The 16,946-nt window shown below is 43.7% G+C and overlaps 1 protein-coding gene across 1 annotated transcript; it reads right to left on the bottom strand.

The window, feature by feature from the left end:
- Nucleotides 1-272: 272 nt before the first annotated feature.
- On the bottom strand, nucleotides 273-15,458 carry cfl2 (cofilin 2 (muscle)). The gene is made up of 4 exons (XM_075448358.1): nucleotides 15,342-15,458; nucleotides 11,746-12,053; nucleotides 4,014-4,090; nucleotides 273-1,331 (listed from the first exon to the last, which is right to left on the bottom strand). The coding sequence occupies exons 1-4, from the start codon at nucleotides 15,342-15,344 to the stop codon at nucleotides 1,219-1,221; spliced, it is 501 nt and encodes a 166-aa protein (XP_075304473.1). The 5' UTR covers nucleotides 15,345-15,458; the 3' UTR covers nucleotides 273-1,218.
- Nucleotides 15,459-16,946: the final 1,488 nt, after the last annotated feature.

The raw sequence follows: 16,946 nt of genomic DNA, 5'->3' as shown, positions 1-16,946 counted from the left end.
CATTTGGACCCATGGAAGCCGCAGCCTCCAACCCTGGACTTCGGGGCCATCCTTACAGCGGACCTCTGAATTCCAGTCGAGGAGGCTTTACTGGAACTTAAGGTGCCGATAGGTTTATTCTCAGATTGGACTGGAACTATGAGGTGAAATGTTTGAATATTTTAAGTTATGATAGAGAACTGTGTAGTGTTTTATTTGGGTGGGGGTCCCGCTGATCCGCTGATGAGTGAATGTGTGTGTGATGGATGGAAGCAGAGACAAAGCAGGGAGGCTTCAGATCTGCCACAGGCTTTTATTGCAAAGTGGCTTGCTGTGATCTCAGAAACAACGTTCCACTTTAAGGCTCCAGATGTTGTTGTTGTGGGGGTCATCTCTCACTGCTGGGGACAAATCTGCTTCCTGTAGTGCTTCTTTACAAAATAAAAGTGCACTCTAACTCTTCTGTGACGATTACATTCAAACTGAAAGTAAGGCGACAACCAAACAGCTAAAATGACGATAAGTCCGACATGAATGAAAACTGAGGTAACAAACCTTAGCTTGGGAACATAAATACAGAGAATTTAAGGTCAGAATTTTTTTTCTGTCTCAACCTGTAGTGTTTCAACAAAAAGTGCTGGATAATAATCTTCTCCTGAATGCATAGTCGAACACAATGTGTCTGCCTGCATGAATACACCGGAGAGGACACAACAGTTTACAATAATAAATAAAGTCATATGTAAAAAGCATCATGAGTGCGACCCGTGTGCGGCAGGAGGCAGTGCTTTGTGGCGCCCTCTTCCCACACGTGTGGCTGCTTCCTTCATCGACTTTTTGGCAAAACTCTGGCTGAGAGAGAGAGAGAGAGAGAGAGAGAGAGAGATACAGAGAGAGAGAGAGAGAGAGAGAGAGAGAGAGAGATACAACCTTCCTGGGGTTTGGTAGTATCGTTTCTGTTTTTGTGTCTGCCAGGTGAACAGAGGTCACATAGCAACGAGCTGGGAGGTGTTTGCATGTAATTATGTTAATGAGATCTCCACGTTGGGGTGGGGGGCGCAAAAGAGCCAAAACAAAAAGAAAAGAAAACAAGGAGGCCTAAAGATGCTAACTCCTTCAAGACATGGATATAGACAGAGCAAGCTGCTGGGTAAAATGGCGGTGTTCAGGTGGGGTTGGTTGCTTCGGTCCTGATGGCACGGCAGTTGGCTTGACTCCGCTCAGCTCACCACTGTGACATCACAGCGGCTTGCCCTCCAGAGACACCACCACGTTCCCACCCAGCTTCTCAGCCAGTGTGCGGCGGTCCTGGATATCATCCAGTCCGTTCACCTGCCACTCATGTTTTATACCTGAGGAGACAACCGAGGTTACTGAGGGCTCCAGGGACCACACCAGACTCACCAGAACATACAAACTCTCCACTGGTTCTACACCTGAACTACTACTTATTACATTCAACTCATCATTTCAAACAAACTGCATCACATGTGAGGTTAACACAACCAGTCTGACAGAAACAGAGACCAACAGCCATGTTCAGACTGGTGTGACGGGCTAAGGACTCCAATTTAGTTCACTTTATGTGAAGCAGGTAAAAGTGCGTTTTTGTGAATGTACAGAATATTTTTTTTTGGGGGGGGTTCCAACATTGCAAGTCCATCCTTACTGTTTCCACGGACATTAGGAGCACAAGTAGCAGCCAGGTGCTGCTGATCAGTAAAAAAATAAACATCAAATCAAATTTGAAAAAAGCCCAGATCATCAGCCCTCCACCACCGTGCTTGACAGCTGGTGTGAGGTGCTTGTGCTGATATGCTGCGTTTGGTTTCCTCCAAACGTGCTGCTGTGCATTATGAGCAAAAATCTCCACTTTGGTCTGTCCAAAGGACATTGTTCCAGAAGTCTGGTGGTTTGTTCAGATGCAGCTTTGCAAACCTAAGCTGTGCTTTCTCCTGCAGCCTTTCTACACAAGCCATACTTGTTCAGTCTGTTTCTAACTGTGCTGTCATGAACATTTAGGCACTGCAACAACCTACCATAAGGACAATGTTCCTCATGCAACAACCGTTCGTACGCACAGTTCTGTTCTTAAGTCGTGCGTACGAGTGATTTAAGAGAATTTGCGCATTCACCAATCTTTTCGTATTTTAAGTTTTCTTTCAGGTACGAACAGAATTTACGAGTGATCCAGACCTGTCGTAGGAGTTTCCTGAAATAGTCCGCTGTTATTCCAATCAAGTTTGCTTGACTAATAGATTGTATATTCATTTACTTTGAAGCAAACATAAATAAATATTTACATTATACCCCATAATGATGCTGACATTATTCTGTTTGACTTAAATGATGCTTTAAAGGTAGGGTAGGAGATCCTGGATTTTGAGTCCAGCGAAGCTGCATTTTGAAAATACACAGGTAAAAAGTCCCAACCCTTTTCTTCACTTTCCCGAAGGCACGCCTCTAGAGTACATGAACGCGCACGAGCACGAAGGTGCACGAGCGCTGTTCTGACAGCAAGCATCGATCGTTGCCGTATTTAGTATTTATTATATGCTAACTATACGTTTAATAATGCTAGGTGCTAGCCAAGCAGGCTCTAGTTTAGCTTCCTGCCAAGCTTCGTTCACGGAGCAGGGTACGCGCACAGGGGGAAGGAGGGGGAGGGAGGAGCAGATTGCAGTTTGATAGACGGCATCAGAATCCAATCATTGTGAACGGTCCGTTCACAATGATTGGATACTGTTTTTCCTAGATTGTACGTTCTAGAGGCCACTAAAACTTTTCATATTTGTGTCAAAACTTTTAATTAATTGGTTGCAATGGGGGTGTGAAGAGTATTTCAAGCAATATGTAAAAAAATGTTCCAGAAAAAGATCCCCTACCCTGCCTTTAATTGAAGGTTCATTTGACTCTGGATATAACTCTGTATATTACACACTTTTCCAAAGTTAAGAGCGTTTGTTGAATCTGACGTGGCATGTTGTACAAGACCTTCGTTCAATTCTGAGCCCTATTGATTCCAACATTACACAGAAAAAAGATGCTTTAATTCATTGCTGCTAAAGATGGCTCTGCGAGTCGCTGAATCATGGAGTGGACTTAGGTTTGGTCTTTGAAATTAAACCAGTCATAGACCATATATAAAAACACAGCCTGTTTTTATAAAATAAAAAAAAAAAAACAGTGCAATAATACCTTGTGAGATTGTACACACCTCATTTTAAGACCTGGTAAGGACCAGATGATCTTTTTTTAAATGTATTATCATTATACTCTTTCACATGACTGCAGCCTCGTACAGAGTGGGACAGATGTCGGTCCGTCTTGCAGGGTTATATGTGTTCTTCCTGTGCTGGGCTCTCACATTGGACCAAAGAGAAGTTTCGGTGCAATCTGTTGGTTTCCTTTGCTTGGAAATTGTTTTTGAATTGGCTCTATATGTTAGCCTGGCTGACACGTCCACATCTCGATGAGATGGTGGTCTGGGAACTAGGTGTGCATTTTCTCGTATTTGAGGCGTGGTTTACGAATGCCTAGAGCCGTTTATTGGGCGCTACGAATGTCTATCAAATGGCATCTGGTTCTTCCCATGCTGCTTTGCGCACGGTTCATAGCCAACTGTATCACTTATACCACATGACGTATGTAGAGCGACAGAAATTCGACGAGGAAGAAGAAGATGCGTTCCTTTCTTTTTTTCGTTCTAAGCTACTTAAAACACTTTCTAAGGCTGCATCGAACGGTAACGTTGTGTCCGCTGCCATGTTGGATTAACACTCTACAAGCTTCAGTGTCGCACATAGACGTCGTCATCGTCTTGCTGAAAGTGAATTGAATATTGGCTTATTATTAAATTATTATTAAATAATACTGACAAACATGTGTGAGAATTTTCTACATTATAAAATGCTAAATTTGCGAGATCTGGCACAATCATTCATAATCCTGCACCGATACGAACCCGGTAAGTGACCGTGGGTCATATTTCCATTCTCAGATGTGTGATGTCCGTAGATAACCTGAGCACTCACCTGTAAACTTCTTTTTGATGGCATCTTTAGAGCTGGCGTAGATCATCTTGCTCTTCAGTGGAGCGCTCTCTGGAGCCCTGCAGAGCAACGATACATTAAGATGAGAAGTCGTGTTTCGATGCTCACCTTTTAACCCCACCATGATCCTGACGGTCCAATTGTTGCAAACCTTTAGAACATCTACAGAACAGAGTTTTATCTCTTGTTTTTTTTTTTTTTAACATGGATGTTGCCGTTTCAAGTGTATCACTAGCCCCTTTCACATTGAGGAATAACCCGCGTTTAATCCGCGAATTTAGCGTGTCCGCTGTTGCGTTCACACTGCCGACCCGGGCTGACGTGTCAACTCGACTTTCGACCCGCGTCGAACCCTAGTCTTTTTGCCGAGCCGAGTTTGGTGTGAACGCAATTGACGCGGGTCGGACGTGGGCGTGGCGTGAGGAGTTTAAAAGACAGAATGGACAGCTGATTCAGAACAACAGCGACAGGTGAGGACAAGTTTCACTCTGTTTTACATCAAGTTCGAGATATTTTTGAAGATGGCCAACTGGGGAGACAAGGAGGTCCGCGAGCTCCCCAGCCTCCGAGCAGAGGACGTTATTTACCGCCACATTTCGGGGACTATAGTGGTCTTGTATTCTCCGCATATGTTCTTCGGCGGCATCCCACGTTGTAACCATCCACACCCCGTAAAATAACATCTACATAAACTACACATACAATTGCAAAAACCCTACCTCCGACGCATGGCTTGTGCCTACGTCATTGTACACGCCCAGCATTTTATGCGTTTCGTGTGACGCTCTGCCACTAGGCAACGCCCCCCGAACTCGGCTTCAGGCGACACGGGTCACCAACACGCCAAGCGTTCACATTGCTCGACGCGGGTCGAAGGTGCAATTTGGACCCGCTAAGGTAGCGGGTCGCAGTGTGAAAGGGGCTACTGATAAGAATAGCACATGTGAAGTAAGCAGCGCTGTGTGTATGAATAAATAACACACACTTTACAGAACCCTGACAATGTTAAAGAAGCTCTACATGGGTGTCGACCGCTGACCAGAAGGCTTTATGCCAGCTCTGTGTACGATTTGGATGGAATCACATGTTGTGTACGAGTAGTCACATCAGTCACACAATTACTATTAACCACTCGGAAGAGGTGAAACATGAGCAAAATCTAAGAAAAAGCCTTTAAAAGTATAGCATCATTCAATAATATTAGGGGAAAGGAGGCTGAAACAGTTTGACCGGATCAGTTGGGATCAGCAACATTCTGAGTATGAAGTTATCATGACTTATCATTGGGCAACATGTGCATCACATCACCTTTAATGCACATGCGACCCTTTTGTTGTTGTTGAAGTGGAGGTCTGCAGGCTGAACCAATGGGCTGTGAAGTATTAGTTACGGGATCCAGCAAAAACAAAACTACTTGTCATTATGGGGTATTGTGTGTAGAATTATGAGGGAATAAGGCTGTACCAGAGGATGTTGTGGAGCGCTGTGAATACTTTCCGGATGCTCTGCATGTCTGCAGCTGTGTGAAGCCGTCTGTCAACTGGAGGAAAAGATTGCAAAATTCTCAATACTGCTGCAAATTAAGAACTAGTTAAGATACCAATTTCCTTTGCCAGTAGAAGGTTTTGACAGTCCTAACCCCCCGTTGCAAACTGCTTCAGTGGGCCACAGAGCACGCGACCCATGCACTGCCTCTGCAGCGAATGGAAGCAGAGCGTCAGCACGCACGCAGCGACACAAAGACTGACCTTTTGATTATCCACGAGGGACAAATGAGATTCAAGCCACTAGTCACAGATGGAAGAACCATAAAACACGAGGCCAGAGTCCTTCAACTCCAAACTGTCCAGCAAGTTTGAAACGTTTCCCTGCTTCAACACACCTGCCTCTAATTAATAGGTGATTAACAGGTTATGCACTACAGCTGTTGAGGAGAACTCCTTTTCTTTCTGCAGCCCAGCCTCAGCCTTGCTTTTGTGCCTCCTGTCGGATCCACTACTTCTCCTCTTCCTGCTGATAAATGTCTATGTAATTTGATCAATACAAATTTAATTTCAGCCTAAACACCTAACTTTGTGTTGAGTATAAAAATACAGAACAGACGTACACTATATTGCCAAAAGTACTCAGTCACCCATCCAAATAATTACATTCAGGTGTTCCAAACACTTCCATGGCCCCAGGTGTATAACATCAAGCACCGAGGCATCTCACAGCAGCTCAGCCAGGAAGTGGTCGGCCACGTAAAATGACAGAGCGGGGTCAGCGGATGCTGAGGTGCATAGAGGTCGATCACTACAGACCTCCAACCTTCATGAACAGTGCATAGAGAGCTTCATGGAACGGGTTTTCATGGCAACTGCATCCAAGCCATACATCACCAAGTGCAATGCAAAGCGTCGGATGCAGCGGTGTAAAGCACGCCGCCACTGGACTCTAGAGCTGTGGAGACGCCTTCTCTGGAGGGACCAATCACGCTTCTCCATCTGGCAGCTGATGGAGGAGTCTGGGTTTGGCGGTTGCCAGGGGAACGGTACTGGTCTGACTGCATTGTGCCAAGTGTAAAGTTTGGTGGAGGGGGGATTACGGTGTGGAAGAACCTGACTGGCCTGCACAGAGTCCTGACCTCAACCCGATTGAACACCTTTGGGATGAATTAGAGCCGAGACTGCGAGCCAGGCCTTCTGTCCAACATCAGTGTCTGACCCCATAGATGAGCTTCTGGAAGAATGGTCAGAAACTCCCATAAACACTCCTAAACCTTGAAGAAAGGTCAAACACTCCCTTAAACACTCCTAAACCTTGAAGAAAGGTCAAAAACTCCCATAAACACTCCTAAACCTTGAGGAAAGGTCAAAAACTCCCATAAACACTCCTAAACCTTGAAGAATGGTCAAAAACTCCCATAAACACTCCTAAACCTTGAAGAAAGGTCAAAAACTCCCATAAACACTCCTAAACCTTGTGGAAAGCTTGCCCAGAAGAGTTGAAGCTGTTATAGCTGCAAAGGGTGGGCCGACATCATGTTAAACCCTCTGGATTAAGGATGGGATGTTACTGAAGTTCATGTAAAGGCAGGTGAGGGAATACTATTGGCAGTATTGTGTATAAGAGGCTGACTGACTGATCAACATGTGCTGTGTTGGTCATGCAGTGTTTCCCATACATTGAGGAAACTATGGCGGCCCGCCATAGTTTCCTTTTGGCCGCCATAGTTTCCGAATCCCAATCGTTTGAAACACAGCGATTTTTTATTTATTCTTTTTAAAGCGATTTCCTCGAAAACCACGCAAGTCTGACATGTGAAATTTCGTCCGCAAGACTGACCAACCCTGCGAAATCTCGCGTGAAAACGTCATGCCGTTCAAATTTTATCCCCGCGAACCTGTTTTTCAATGCGGTAAGTAAAATCTTCCGTGCGGTATCTTTTTTTGTAATAAACACTTGTACTTTTTGTTTCATGCAATAATAATATGACTCTACAACAGGTGAATTAGTAATTAAACATGTCCTAAAGTGTGCAATGTCAGAGTTTTGAAGTTTAGTGGAAAAAAAGGTTTATGTGTTATTAGTCGCTGTCGGGGCGATTGACACACACGTTATAGATCAGTGGGTGCGCGTGCATAAAGATCAGCTGTAATCATCGTGATTTCGTTGACAAACATATTTTTTTTTAACCTATTTATATTATGAGAAATGATGTGAAATTTGAGCAATGACGAGTACACTGGTATGTTGTCCGGTATGTTGCTTAAAAAAAAAAAAAAAAAAAAAAAAAAAATAGTAAGCTCAATAGTTTTGCATGTGTGTTTCAACCGTCCCGACTAGGCGGAGCGGGGTGAAGTTGGTTTTATATTCGACATTCGCCTATTTTCCGGCTTTGTAATTGTAATAGCGTCACGAAAACCGCACCAATTAGCCTCAGGATGGTACTAATATTTACAGAAAACTAAGACTAACATACCACAGGCTTTATCAACTCACCAAAGTAAGCAAGTCTGGCGAAAGATCAGAGTAACCACGGTGAATATACTTCTAAGTGAACTACGGCAGCCAGACCGCTTATGCATAATTTATGCTTCAGACGCAAAGCCTCTGAAGCTCGGACGCATAGCCTCTGCGAGCGTCAAAATCTTGACCACTCCCCCACGCATAGCCTCTGCGAGCGTCAAAATCTTGACCACTCCCCCACGCAGAGGCTCTGTGCGTTCTCGTGCACCTTAAAAAAATCCTGACTACGCGACAGACGCACGCAGACCACCAACGGAAGTGCGCAGACAAAAGCGGCTGTGATTGGTCCTTGGTGTGCCTTTCCGATTGTCATTCTCGATCCCCCCCCGAAGTTCTCGGGACTCGCGAGTTCTCGAATGGGCTCCCACTAGCGTTTTGGCGGGAAACTGCTATGCGTCACTAGAAATTCTAGGTCGAGGTTGCAGAACCATAACATGAAAAGTGGTTCGCGAGCAGAGCAAAGCAACACGTCAAGACGATAGACGCAGTACTGTAATCTGCCCTTTAGGGACCATCACAAAAGTGCAACGCCTTTTTTTGTTCTCACTGGATATTCAACCAATGAACACCAAACCACTTCTGATGGGTTTGTGAACTCACTATAAAGCTTTCACAGCCTTTTAGTTTCCAGAAAAATCATTTTAGGTAGAACATTTACTCAGTGTGCATAGTTAATTCCATTTTAGATTTTATTTTGTAATAGCTCTCTTGTTTTTAAAGATATCAACACCAAACCACTTCTGATGTGTTTGTGAACTCATTGTGTACTTCCCACACCCTTACTTATCAAGGAAAACCTTTTCAAGTTTCTCAAAAAGGCATAAGTACTCACTGTATATGATCCATTCATATTTTTCATGAAGTTTAGTTTTAACCTGTAAATATTTTCTATTACAATTGTTATCATTGGGTTTTAATGACAAGATGAGGTTTCCTTATAAGCCCACAAGGGTTTCTGACATCTTCAGCACACATTCCTTTTTTTTTTAATTTTATTTTTTTTTATTTGTTGTGTTTTATGGTGTATTTTTGGGGGTCCTAGCAGCGAACCCATTGTGTTAGTAGCTTTTCTTATTATTAATCCGTTTCCGCTGCAATTGAAGTCTATGGCAGCCCCATTAACGCTATGGTAAAAAGTTGTGAAATTTGGCACACATAATCAGCCAAGTGCCAAAGCCGAATTCAAGAATTTTCATGCCCCAAGAGCTTACTCTCTAGCGCCACCAACACGCCAAAGTTCAAAGTGCATTCAGCCTAATAACTTTGGACTACTTGGTCCAAATTTCACAAATGAGGCATCATTGAAATCCTTGGATCATGACGAGTCCAACGCACCCTATGACGTAAATTTGCGTGTGCCTAGATTTTCCGCCATTTTGAATTTTATCAAAAAGCATTTCAGGTCACAGAGATTGTCCAATTATCACGAAACTTGGCACAGACTCTTGAGACCAAGCCGCACAAAAGTTATTGTGTGGAATTTTGAATTAGGCTTCCGATTTTCCATAAAAGCCTATCAAACTCGAGGTTGACGTCGCCAAACCGGAAGTGAGGTCATATCTTGGCAACCATTTGATGTTATGACGTCAAACTTCTAACACAGACTCAATACTGCTAAGGTAAGAGCCCCAAGAAGTTTGGTGACGTTTGGCCTATAGGTGGTGCTATATGTAGCATAAATGCATTTTTGCTCATATCTTTGGACCTCTTGGTCCAAATTTAAAAAATGAGGTACCAATGGAATCCCTGGATGCAGACGAGGTATACGCACCTCATGACGTCATCTGCGCCATGTTGGATTTTCCGCCATTTTGAATTTAATCGAAAACCTTCAAAAAGCATTTCAGGCCACTGAGATTGTCCAATCTCCACGGGACTTGGCACATACAATCTTCAGACCAAGCCGCACTTAAGTTATAATGTGGATTATTTTATTTCACTTCCGTTTAACCGCGGCAGCCAATCAAACTCTACGCCGACACGCGAACGGGACATTTGGCCGTATCTCTGCGATGCATTGATGTATCAATGCGAAACTTGGTGCATGGAATCACGACGCCTTCCTGAGCAGCCCAAGCCTTCCTTATTGTGCCATTCTGCTAGGACCCCCACATCGCTGGTTGCAGCTATATTTTTTTATATATTTGAATGAATGTGTGCAAATCAATCAAATAAAATAAAATGTGCAGTCGCACAAATTTACGCCGCGTGAATTTACCCCCCATAGTTTCCAAAAATTCTGTGGGAAACACTGTCATGTGTTACTCAGAGGCCGTTCAGAAAATAAACTCAATTAGGAAGACGATATAACTTTGTCAGTGGTTAGTTTTCATACAACTGAAAGAGCTTCACACTTGTGAGAATTAAATACATCATACTTCAACTACTATTCTTTTTGTAATGAGCTATGTGTGGGTATGGACTGCAGGGTGGTGTGGTGGTTAGCAAGGTTCCAATCTCAGCTGGGTTCTTGCTGTGGGAAACTTGCATGTTGTCCCTGTGTATTCTTGGGTTCTCTCCTGATAATTCTGGGTTTTTATATAAAAACTCATTTTTATATAAAAACTCATTTTTTACTTAAAGTAAATATTTGGTTGTGATGATCAGAAATGGACGGATATGATTTTGTTGATCCTACAATCCTATAGATATAGATCCTATAGATTGTGTTTCTAAATATCCTCTCTCCTAAAGGGCGGATTATAGTTCTGCGTCTATCGTCTTGACGTGTTGCTTTGCTCTGGTCGCGAACCACTTTTCATGTTCTGCAACCTCGGTCTGGAATTTCTCGGGACGCACAGCAGTTTCCCCTCGCGAGAATTTCAGTGGGCGGTGACGAGAACTTCGGGGGCGCCGGCGGAAGTGTTTATTTTTCAAAAAAAAAAAAAAAAGTGTATGCAAGATATGGATCTGGAGTTGCTCGACATCGAAGAAGAACAGCTTCTTTTATTGGAGTTGGCGAAAATGCAAAGGAGGAAGCCACACAGACAACCGGAAAGGCCCACCGAGGACCAATCACAGCCGCTTTTGTCTGCGCACTTCCGTTGGTGGTCTGCGTGCGTCTGTCGCGTAGTCAGGATTTTTCTGAGGTGCACGACAACGCGCGCAGAGCCTCTGCGTGGGGAAGTGGTCAAGATTTTGACGCTCGCAGAGGCTCTGCGTCCGAGCGTCAGAGGCTTTGCGTCTGAAGCATAAATCAGCCTTAAGGATGCCTCTGTGTTTGTATACGTTTTGTGTTAATCCTGCATATAGCACCAAAAGCTTTGCTTGGACTTTCTAAGCAAAGTAGAGCAAAAAGAGTTTTATATACTTAAAACACTAATATATTTTAAACATATAAAGGTGTACATAAAGACTTAACTGAAACCAAAATGGATACATTAGAAGTCTTATTCACCTCAGAAAATTAAATCATGTTAGAGACCGGCCTGAAGGGATCTAACATACAACGCTATGACTCCCCGTCTCTTCCTCAGCTTGGGCTTTAGGATGATGATGATGATGAGGGATATATGGTGCCCAGGCATTGGCATTAGGACTTAACACTTGTGCTGGTGAATCTCTAATTTAAAAGCAGGTTGCGACTGATCTGTGGCATTGGTCATTAGGTGCCTAACAATCACACATAAAACAGTTTGTCCAGCAAACCTTTAGTCTGATCCTGTTATCTTAAAAAAAATAAAAATAAAAATAAGTACTGTACCAGAAGATAAAAACCAGGTCCTCCTTCTTGGATTCCTTGGTTTCATAGGTGGCATCGTACAGGCCATATCTACAGTCATTGAGGGGGAGGAGCTTGACGAAGCAGCCATAGGGGTCGTCCACACTCTCTCCGATGTCGCCTACGAGGATCTGCTTTCCCTCCTCCACGACGATCTTCTTTTTGTCGTCGCTCAGACTGAACAGCACAGCCTTCTTCCTCTTCTTCACCTCATCCTGGGTTGAAGACTTCCTCACCTTCATGTCATTGAACACCCTGATGACCTCATCGTCCACTGTCACACCTGATGCCTGCAGAAAAGAGGCAGTGCACATCTATTAGTCATATTTAACAGGGACAAGTCTTTTTTTAATTTTGTATCCGTTTTAGGGATGAGCAATGTCAGCAAATTTTTAACAACTGAAAAGATAATGCAACTTTATTTTGCATTCACCTGGTACTACGACAGGGTGACGGTACTACGACAGGGTGGCATTAATGCACCAAGACGATTCCCGATGAAGCAACAACAGAAAACACTTCACTGCAGCCAGGCTGGTCTAAGATGTGTGACAATGTGAGCTTACACGCAAATGGATGCTTATGTTATGCAAATAAAGGGAAAACACAAAGGACCCGAGCAGTCAAAAGGTTCTACGTGGATCAGAGCTGCCACTAGGGATGTCATGAGAAGATACATTCAGCCTGCAGAGCTGCCTGCCGGAGGTGCGTGGGGGGAGGGACCCCCACTTTCTGACGAGACGTCACAAAAAATATAAAAAAAAAAAAATTAAAAAATTAAAAAAAAAAAAAAGCTCATACCGCAGGGACTGTATGATAGAAAGTTTTAGTGGTTCTGAAACCTTGACTTTTTAAATACCGTGGTACACCTTGAAACCGACCCATGCCTACTACACAATGCCCCGGATATCAGAACAAACAGCAGAACGTACCCTTTCCGGAAGTATTCCTCTTTTCTCTGTGACAACGCCAGTTATCCGGTTGTGAAATAGATCAAATAATGTATCTGCTTACATTGCAAAGACTAAAGTTGGGTTCAAAAGACGTGCGCAGATCACCTGTGCGCCGGTAAGCTAAAGTTACAGTACAGTTAAGAAATGATGTCTGAATGCGAGTCACAGACAATCTTGGTTATTCTAACACTTATTTAGACTTCAAAGAAGATCTCTGTTCTGGTGTGGAAAGGACAGAAGTCACGCTGGACAAACGATAACACATCCAAGAGCAGTTCTCACGTCAGGTTTCGCCACATATTTCTGAGACTGCCCCAAAGTGGTATCAAAATGCTTTAACATGAGCGCTGAATCATAGGTGGCTGTCAGGACTCCCAAGGTCACCATACAAAAGTGTCCCGGTGTTAAAGGTTCTATACCTGTCTGAAAGAGGGAATTCCAGAGGCGGGGGGCCGAGCGGCTGAAGGATCTCGTCATGGTGGACAAGAAAGCAAGTGGGTGGGTGGAGGAGCACCTCAGAGTACAGCTGGGTGTGTTGGTGTGAAGGAGTCCAGGAAGATACAGAGGGGCCAGGTTGTGGATAGCCAGTAAGGTGAGAAGTGAGATTTTAATGATGCACAATTTAATCAGAAGCCACTAGAGTTGCTGGAGGAGTTGTCAAGGGAACAGACGGTGGATTTAATAGAATATATAAATGATTTGAGCCAGAGAGATACGATTTAAACCAGTCCATTTGTGTCCGATAATCCAATCGCAACGAGGATGTTCTCAAGTCGAGGAGGATGGTAAGGAGTCGGCAGCCATATGAGGAGGTTATCGGTGATTCTGACAAGAGCGGTCAAGTGGATGAAAGCCAAACTGGGACTGTTCACACAGATTATTGAGAGAGGTGATCATGAATCTGAGATGCAGCCGTTTCTTTCCAGGATTTTGGAAAGGAATAATCTTGTACTTGAATCTTTTTAGGACTGTTCCCTGTAAAATGGCTGAAAATAACGTTCATGGTGTCCTTGAACCTCTTCAAATGTGTCGAGTTTCTTAAAAATATTTAGGCATGCCACAGAGTTTATATTCTTAGTTCCGTTTGTTATGAACAACCATGCTCGCTCGCACTCACTCCCAGGGTCAGTTTAAAGCAGGGATGTCCAAAGTCGGTCCTTGAGGGCCGCTGTCCTCCAGGCTTTAGATGTTGCCCTGCTTCAACACACCTGATCAGATTAAATGGATCACTTCAGATTTTTAAGTTCTGCACAAGCCTGTTAACGATGTCTTGATCTGAATCAGGTGTGTTGAAGCAGGGCAACATCTAAAACCTGCAGGACAGGGGCCCTCCAGGACCGACTTCGGACATCCCTGCTTTAAAGTCACCAATTAACCTGACACGCTTGTTTTAGGATGGTGGGAGGAAGCCGGAGTCCCCAGAGAGAACCCCAACATACACGGAAAGAACATGCAAACGCGACAGAAAAAGGCCCCAGCTGGGATTCAGACCAGGAACCCTCCTGATGTGAGGGGACGGTGCTGACCACCACAACACTGTGCAGCCCTTGTGGTCATGCTAAATCATTGCACAATTAAATGCCTTCATTAAGGTGACGGTGCAGATATCACCAAATCAAGCCTCACTACTTAAAACAAACTCCTGAAATTAATAATACCTCAGAAAGTTTTCCTTTTAACTGGTCTCAAACTGAAAACACAGTTAAACTGAAATTTCCTCAAAGACTTTAGATGAGCAGAATGATCCTGAGTCAGTTTAACGAGGTTCGGTCCAGAAGAGTTTTTATCCTGGAGAACAAGCGTGTGTGAGTGTGTGCAGTGAGGAAAGTTCAGAAGCATAAAAATGTGTGGAGGAATTAGGAGATTAAATTCAGAGGGTCACTGTAGGCCCCGCAGTCTGGGGAAGTGGAAAGGCAAACGTCAGTGTAACAACGCCCACCATGCTGTACCTTACTACCTAAAACCCATTTCAACGCCTGATTTTGTGGACCAAATAATGAATTATTCAAAAACACCCTTAAAGATTACTAGTTTGATAATGTGACTTCCAGTTTAAGCCTTATACTGGTTAAAATAGGAGTAAAAAACGAAGCATGTCGAATGATTAAGCGCTGACTCAGTTAAGTAGAGCTCAGCCTGTAGGCCTCCACAAAGATGCACAGTCACGGTCTGACTCAATAACGGCGGATAAAGCCAGCCTCTTGGTCCCGCTCCCACTGCTCACCGCGCAGGGCTGGCCTCAGTCCGGACCGGCCGGGTGAGGGCTGGTCGGCCGAGCAGGACCACAGCGCTGATAAGATGGCCGCCTCAAGCCACACGGGCAGTAGGCGGCCCAGCTCAGCACGACTCGTACAGGCTACAAGGCTAAATATGTCTTATGTTCATATCGCTCCCTTAAAGAAATTGGATAAAAGCCTAACACCAATACGGTCTTCTAGCGCCGAAAACGCCAAATAATCGTCGGAGTCGGCGGACAGATAGGAGCGGCAGCCATGCTAGCTAACAACACGCTGCCCGCCGACTCGGGTAACGGTCTGCTGAAGACTCCCAGGGTCCATCCTGCTTACCAACCCAGTTCTCCGAGCCTCAGTCTAACCAAGGGCACCGTCTCCCACAGGTTCTTACCATTTTGTTCCAGGGTTTGTGTGCGTTGCGTCGCTTTCTGATCCGAGTATGGCAGGGAATGTAGCCGGCCGAGCAGGGGAAGAGCAGGAGGGAGGAGGGAGCCGCGAGGCGGGGCGGGGCCAAAGCCACTGAAAAACTTTATTTATAACAACGCACGGCAAGTCAAAGCAAAAGATTCATGCCATACACAGACTCACCACTCCTTCCAGCTGTTAATGCTGCTCATCGATAGACCTCATGTGTAGGGCGGCCCAAGCCTTTATGGGGCCTTAAGCAGAATTTCATTTGGGGGCCCCCTACCATCACCTCAGCTCCAGATGCCTCATTATTCCATAGGCTACACTGTTATGTGTGTAACGGACCCACAATCATTAGCATTATTTGTAATCATCTTACATTATACAGGTGTCATTGTTGTTTTTAACCTTAAAGGGATAGCAAACTCATAAAAATGGTTTAATTAACTTCTACATAAAGAGTGATGTATAAGTATGGCTCATTAATTTAACTATTTGAAAGTAACATCAGCAGGCTGGAGACTGCATTTATAGTAAACACGTTAAATAGTTTAATTTCCTTCAGATGTGCAATGGTGTGCAAAATGTTCAAAATCCAAATACAAAATAGAATCAAATGACATTCACATTATCTTACAGAAAAATAAAGTTGTAATCAAAATTAAATACTTAAATAATAAATACAATACTTAAATAATTTTACCCAACGGTGGCAGCAGCCAACAGGAGGCATAAATTAACCTAGTATTAGTATTTTGTCAAAATTATTTTTTTTTTCTGGTGTAATACAATTTCGTTTAAATTATTCAATGTTATTTTAATTTCATGTATATATTTACTTTTTTATCACAACGTCTCGGTGCTCTCTGGGAGAGCCATAAAAAATAAACCCAGTGGACCTTCTAAACTTGGACCTTTCGAACACGTGCTTTTCGTTTGTGTCACTTGTGAGCAGTATGGAATAAACCACGTGAAATCTTCCCTTCCTGCCCGTACCCATATAAATCTTGGACATGTACAGAGTGTAAAAGCGTCCGAAGCCCCTCCTCCACTCACGACCCAGACAGATCCATCATCGTTTCAGAACAGGAACAACCAGGGAACCAATTCAGCTCTAAAATTAAAATTAAAATCCTAAAAAAGGAGAAGAAATAGCGAGCAAGAATAAGTGCAGAGCATGCTCAGTTTGTTTACTTACTTACTGTATCAAATTCTGATTGATCATCACATCTAACAGTCATTTAACTTTAAGAGACAATCTGACAATCTGAGCTCCTCCTGAGTGAGACACCATGTGCTTCAAGTCATCCAGAGTGAACAGAACTATGAACAGAACCTGAGTCACCTGTGATTCAAGATTCAAAAAGCTTTATTCATCCCGAGGGAAACTGCTGTGCAACAGTTAAGGTACAAGAGAGAAAGTACTAAAGTAAAATAAAATAAAGCTAACATAAAATAACAAGTAACTGAATACAATATGTGCAATGTGCAAATTAGCAGCCTTAATAACAAAACAATATCTACAAACAAAGTGATCTGCATAAAGTGGTATTGGGTAAAGGGACATTTGGCCTCTGGACGCAGTGTT

The sequence above is a fragment of the Odontesthes bonariensis genome, chromosome 17 (assembly GCF_027942865.1).
Source record: "Odontesthes bonariensis isolate fOdoBon6 chromosome 17, fOdoBon6.hap1, whole genome shotgun sequence".
NCBI classification, from domain to species: Eukaryota; Metazoa; Chordata; class Actinopteri; order Atheriniformes; family Atherinopsidae; genus Odontesthes; species Odontesthes bonariensis.
This window is presented reverse-complemented; position numbering and strand designations above follow the sequence as displayed.

Excerpts from the sequence above, each read along its gene's own strand:
- cfl2 (XM_075448358.1), bottom strand. Across the intron at positions 4,091-11,745 it reads GACCTGGTTTTTATCTTCTG|GGCTCCAGAGAGCGCTCCAC; the intron begins GTACAGTACTTA and ends GTTGCTCTGCAG. Across the intron at positions 1,332-4,013 it reads CATCAAAAAGAAGTTTACAG|GTATAAAACATGAGTGGCAG; the intron begins GTGAGTGCTCAG and ends TTGTCTCCTCAG.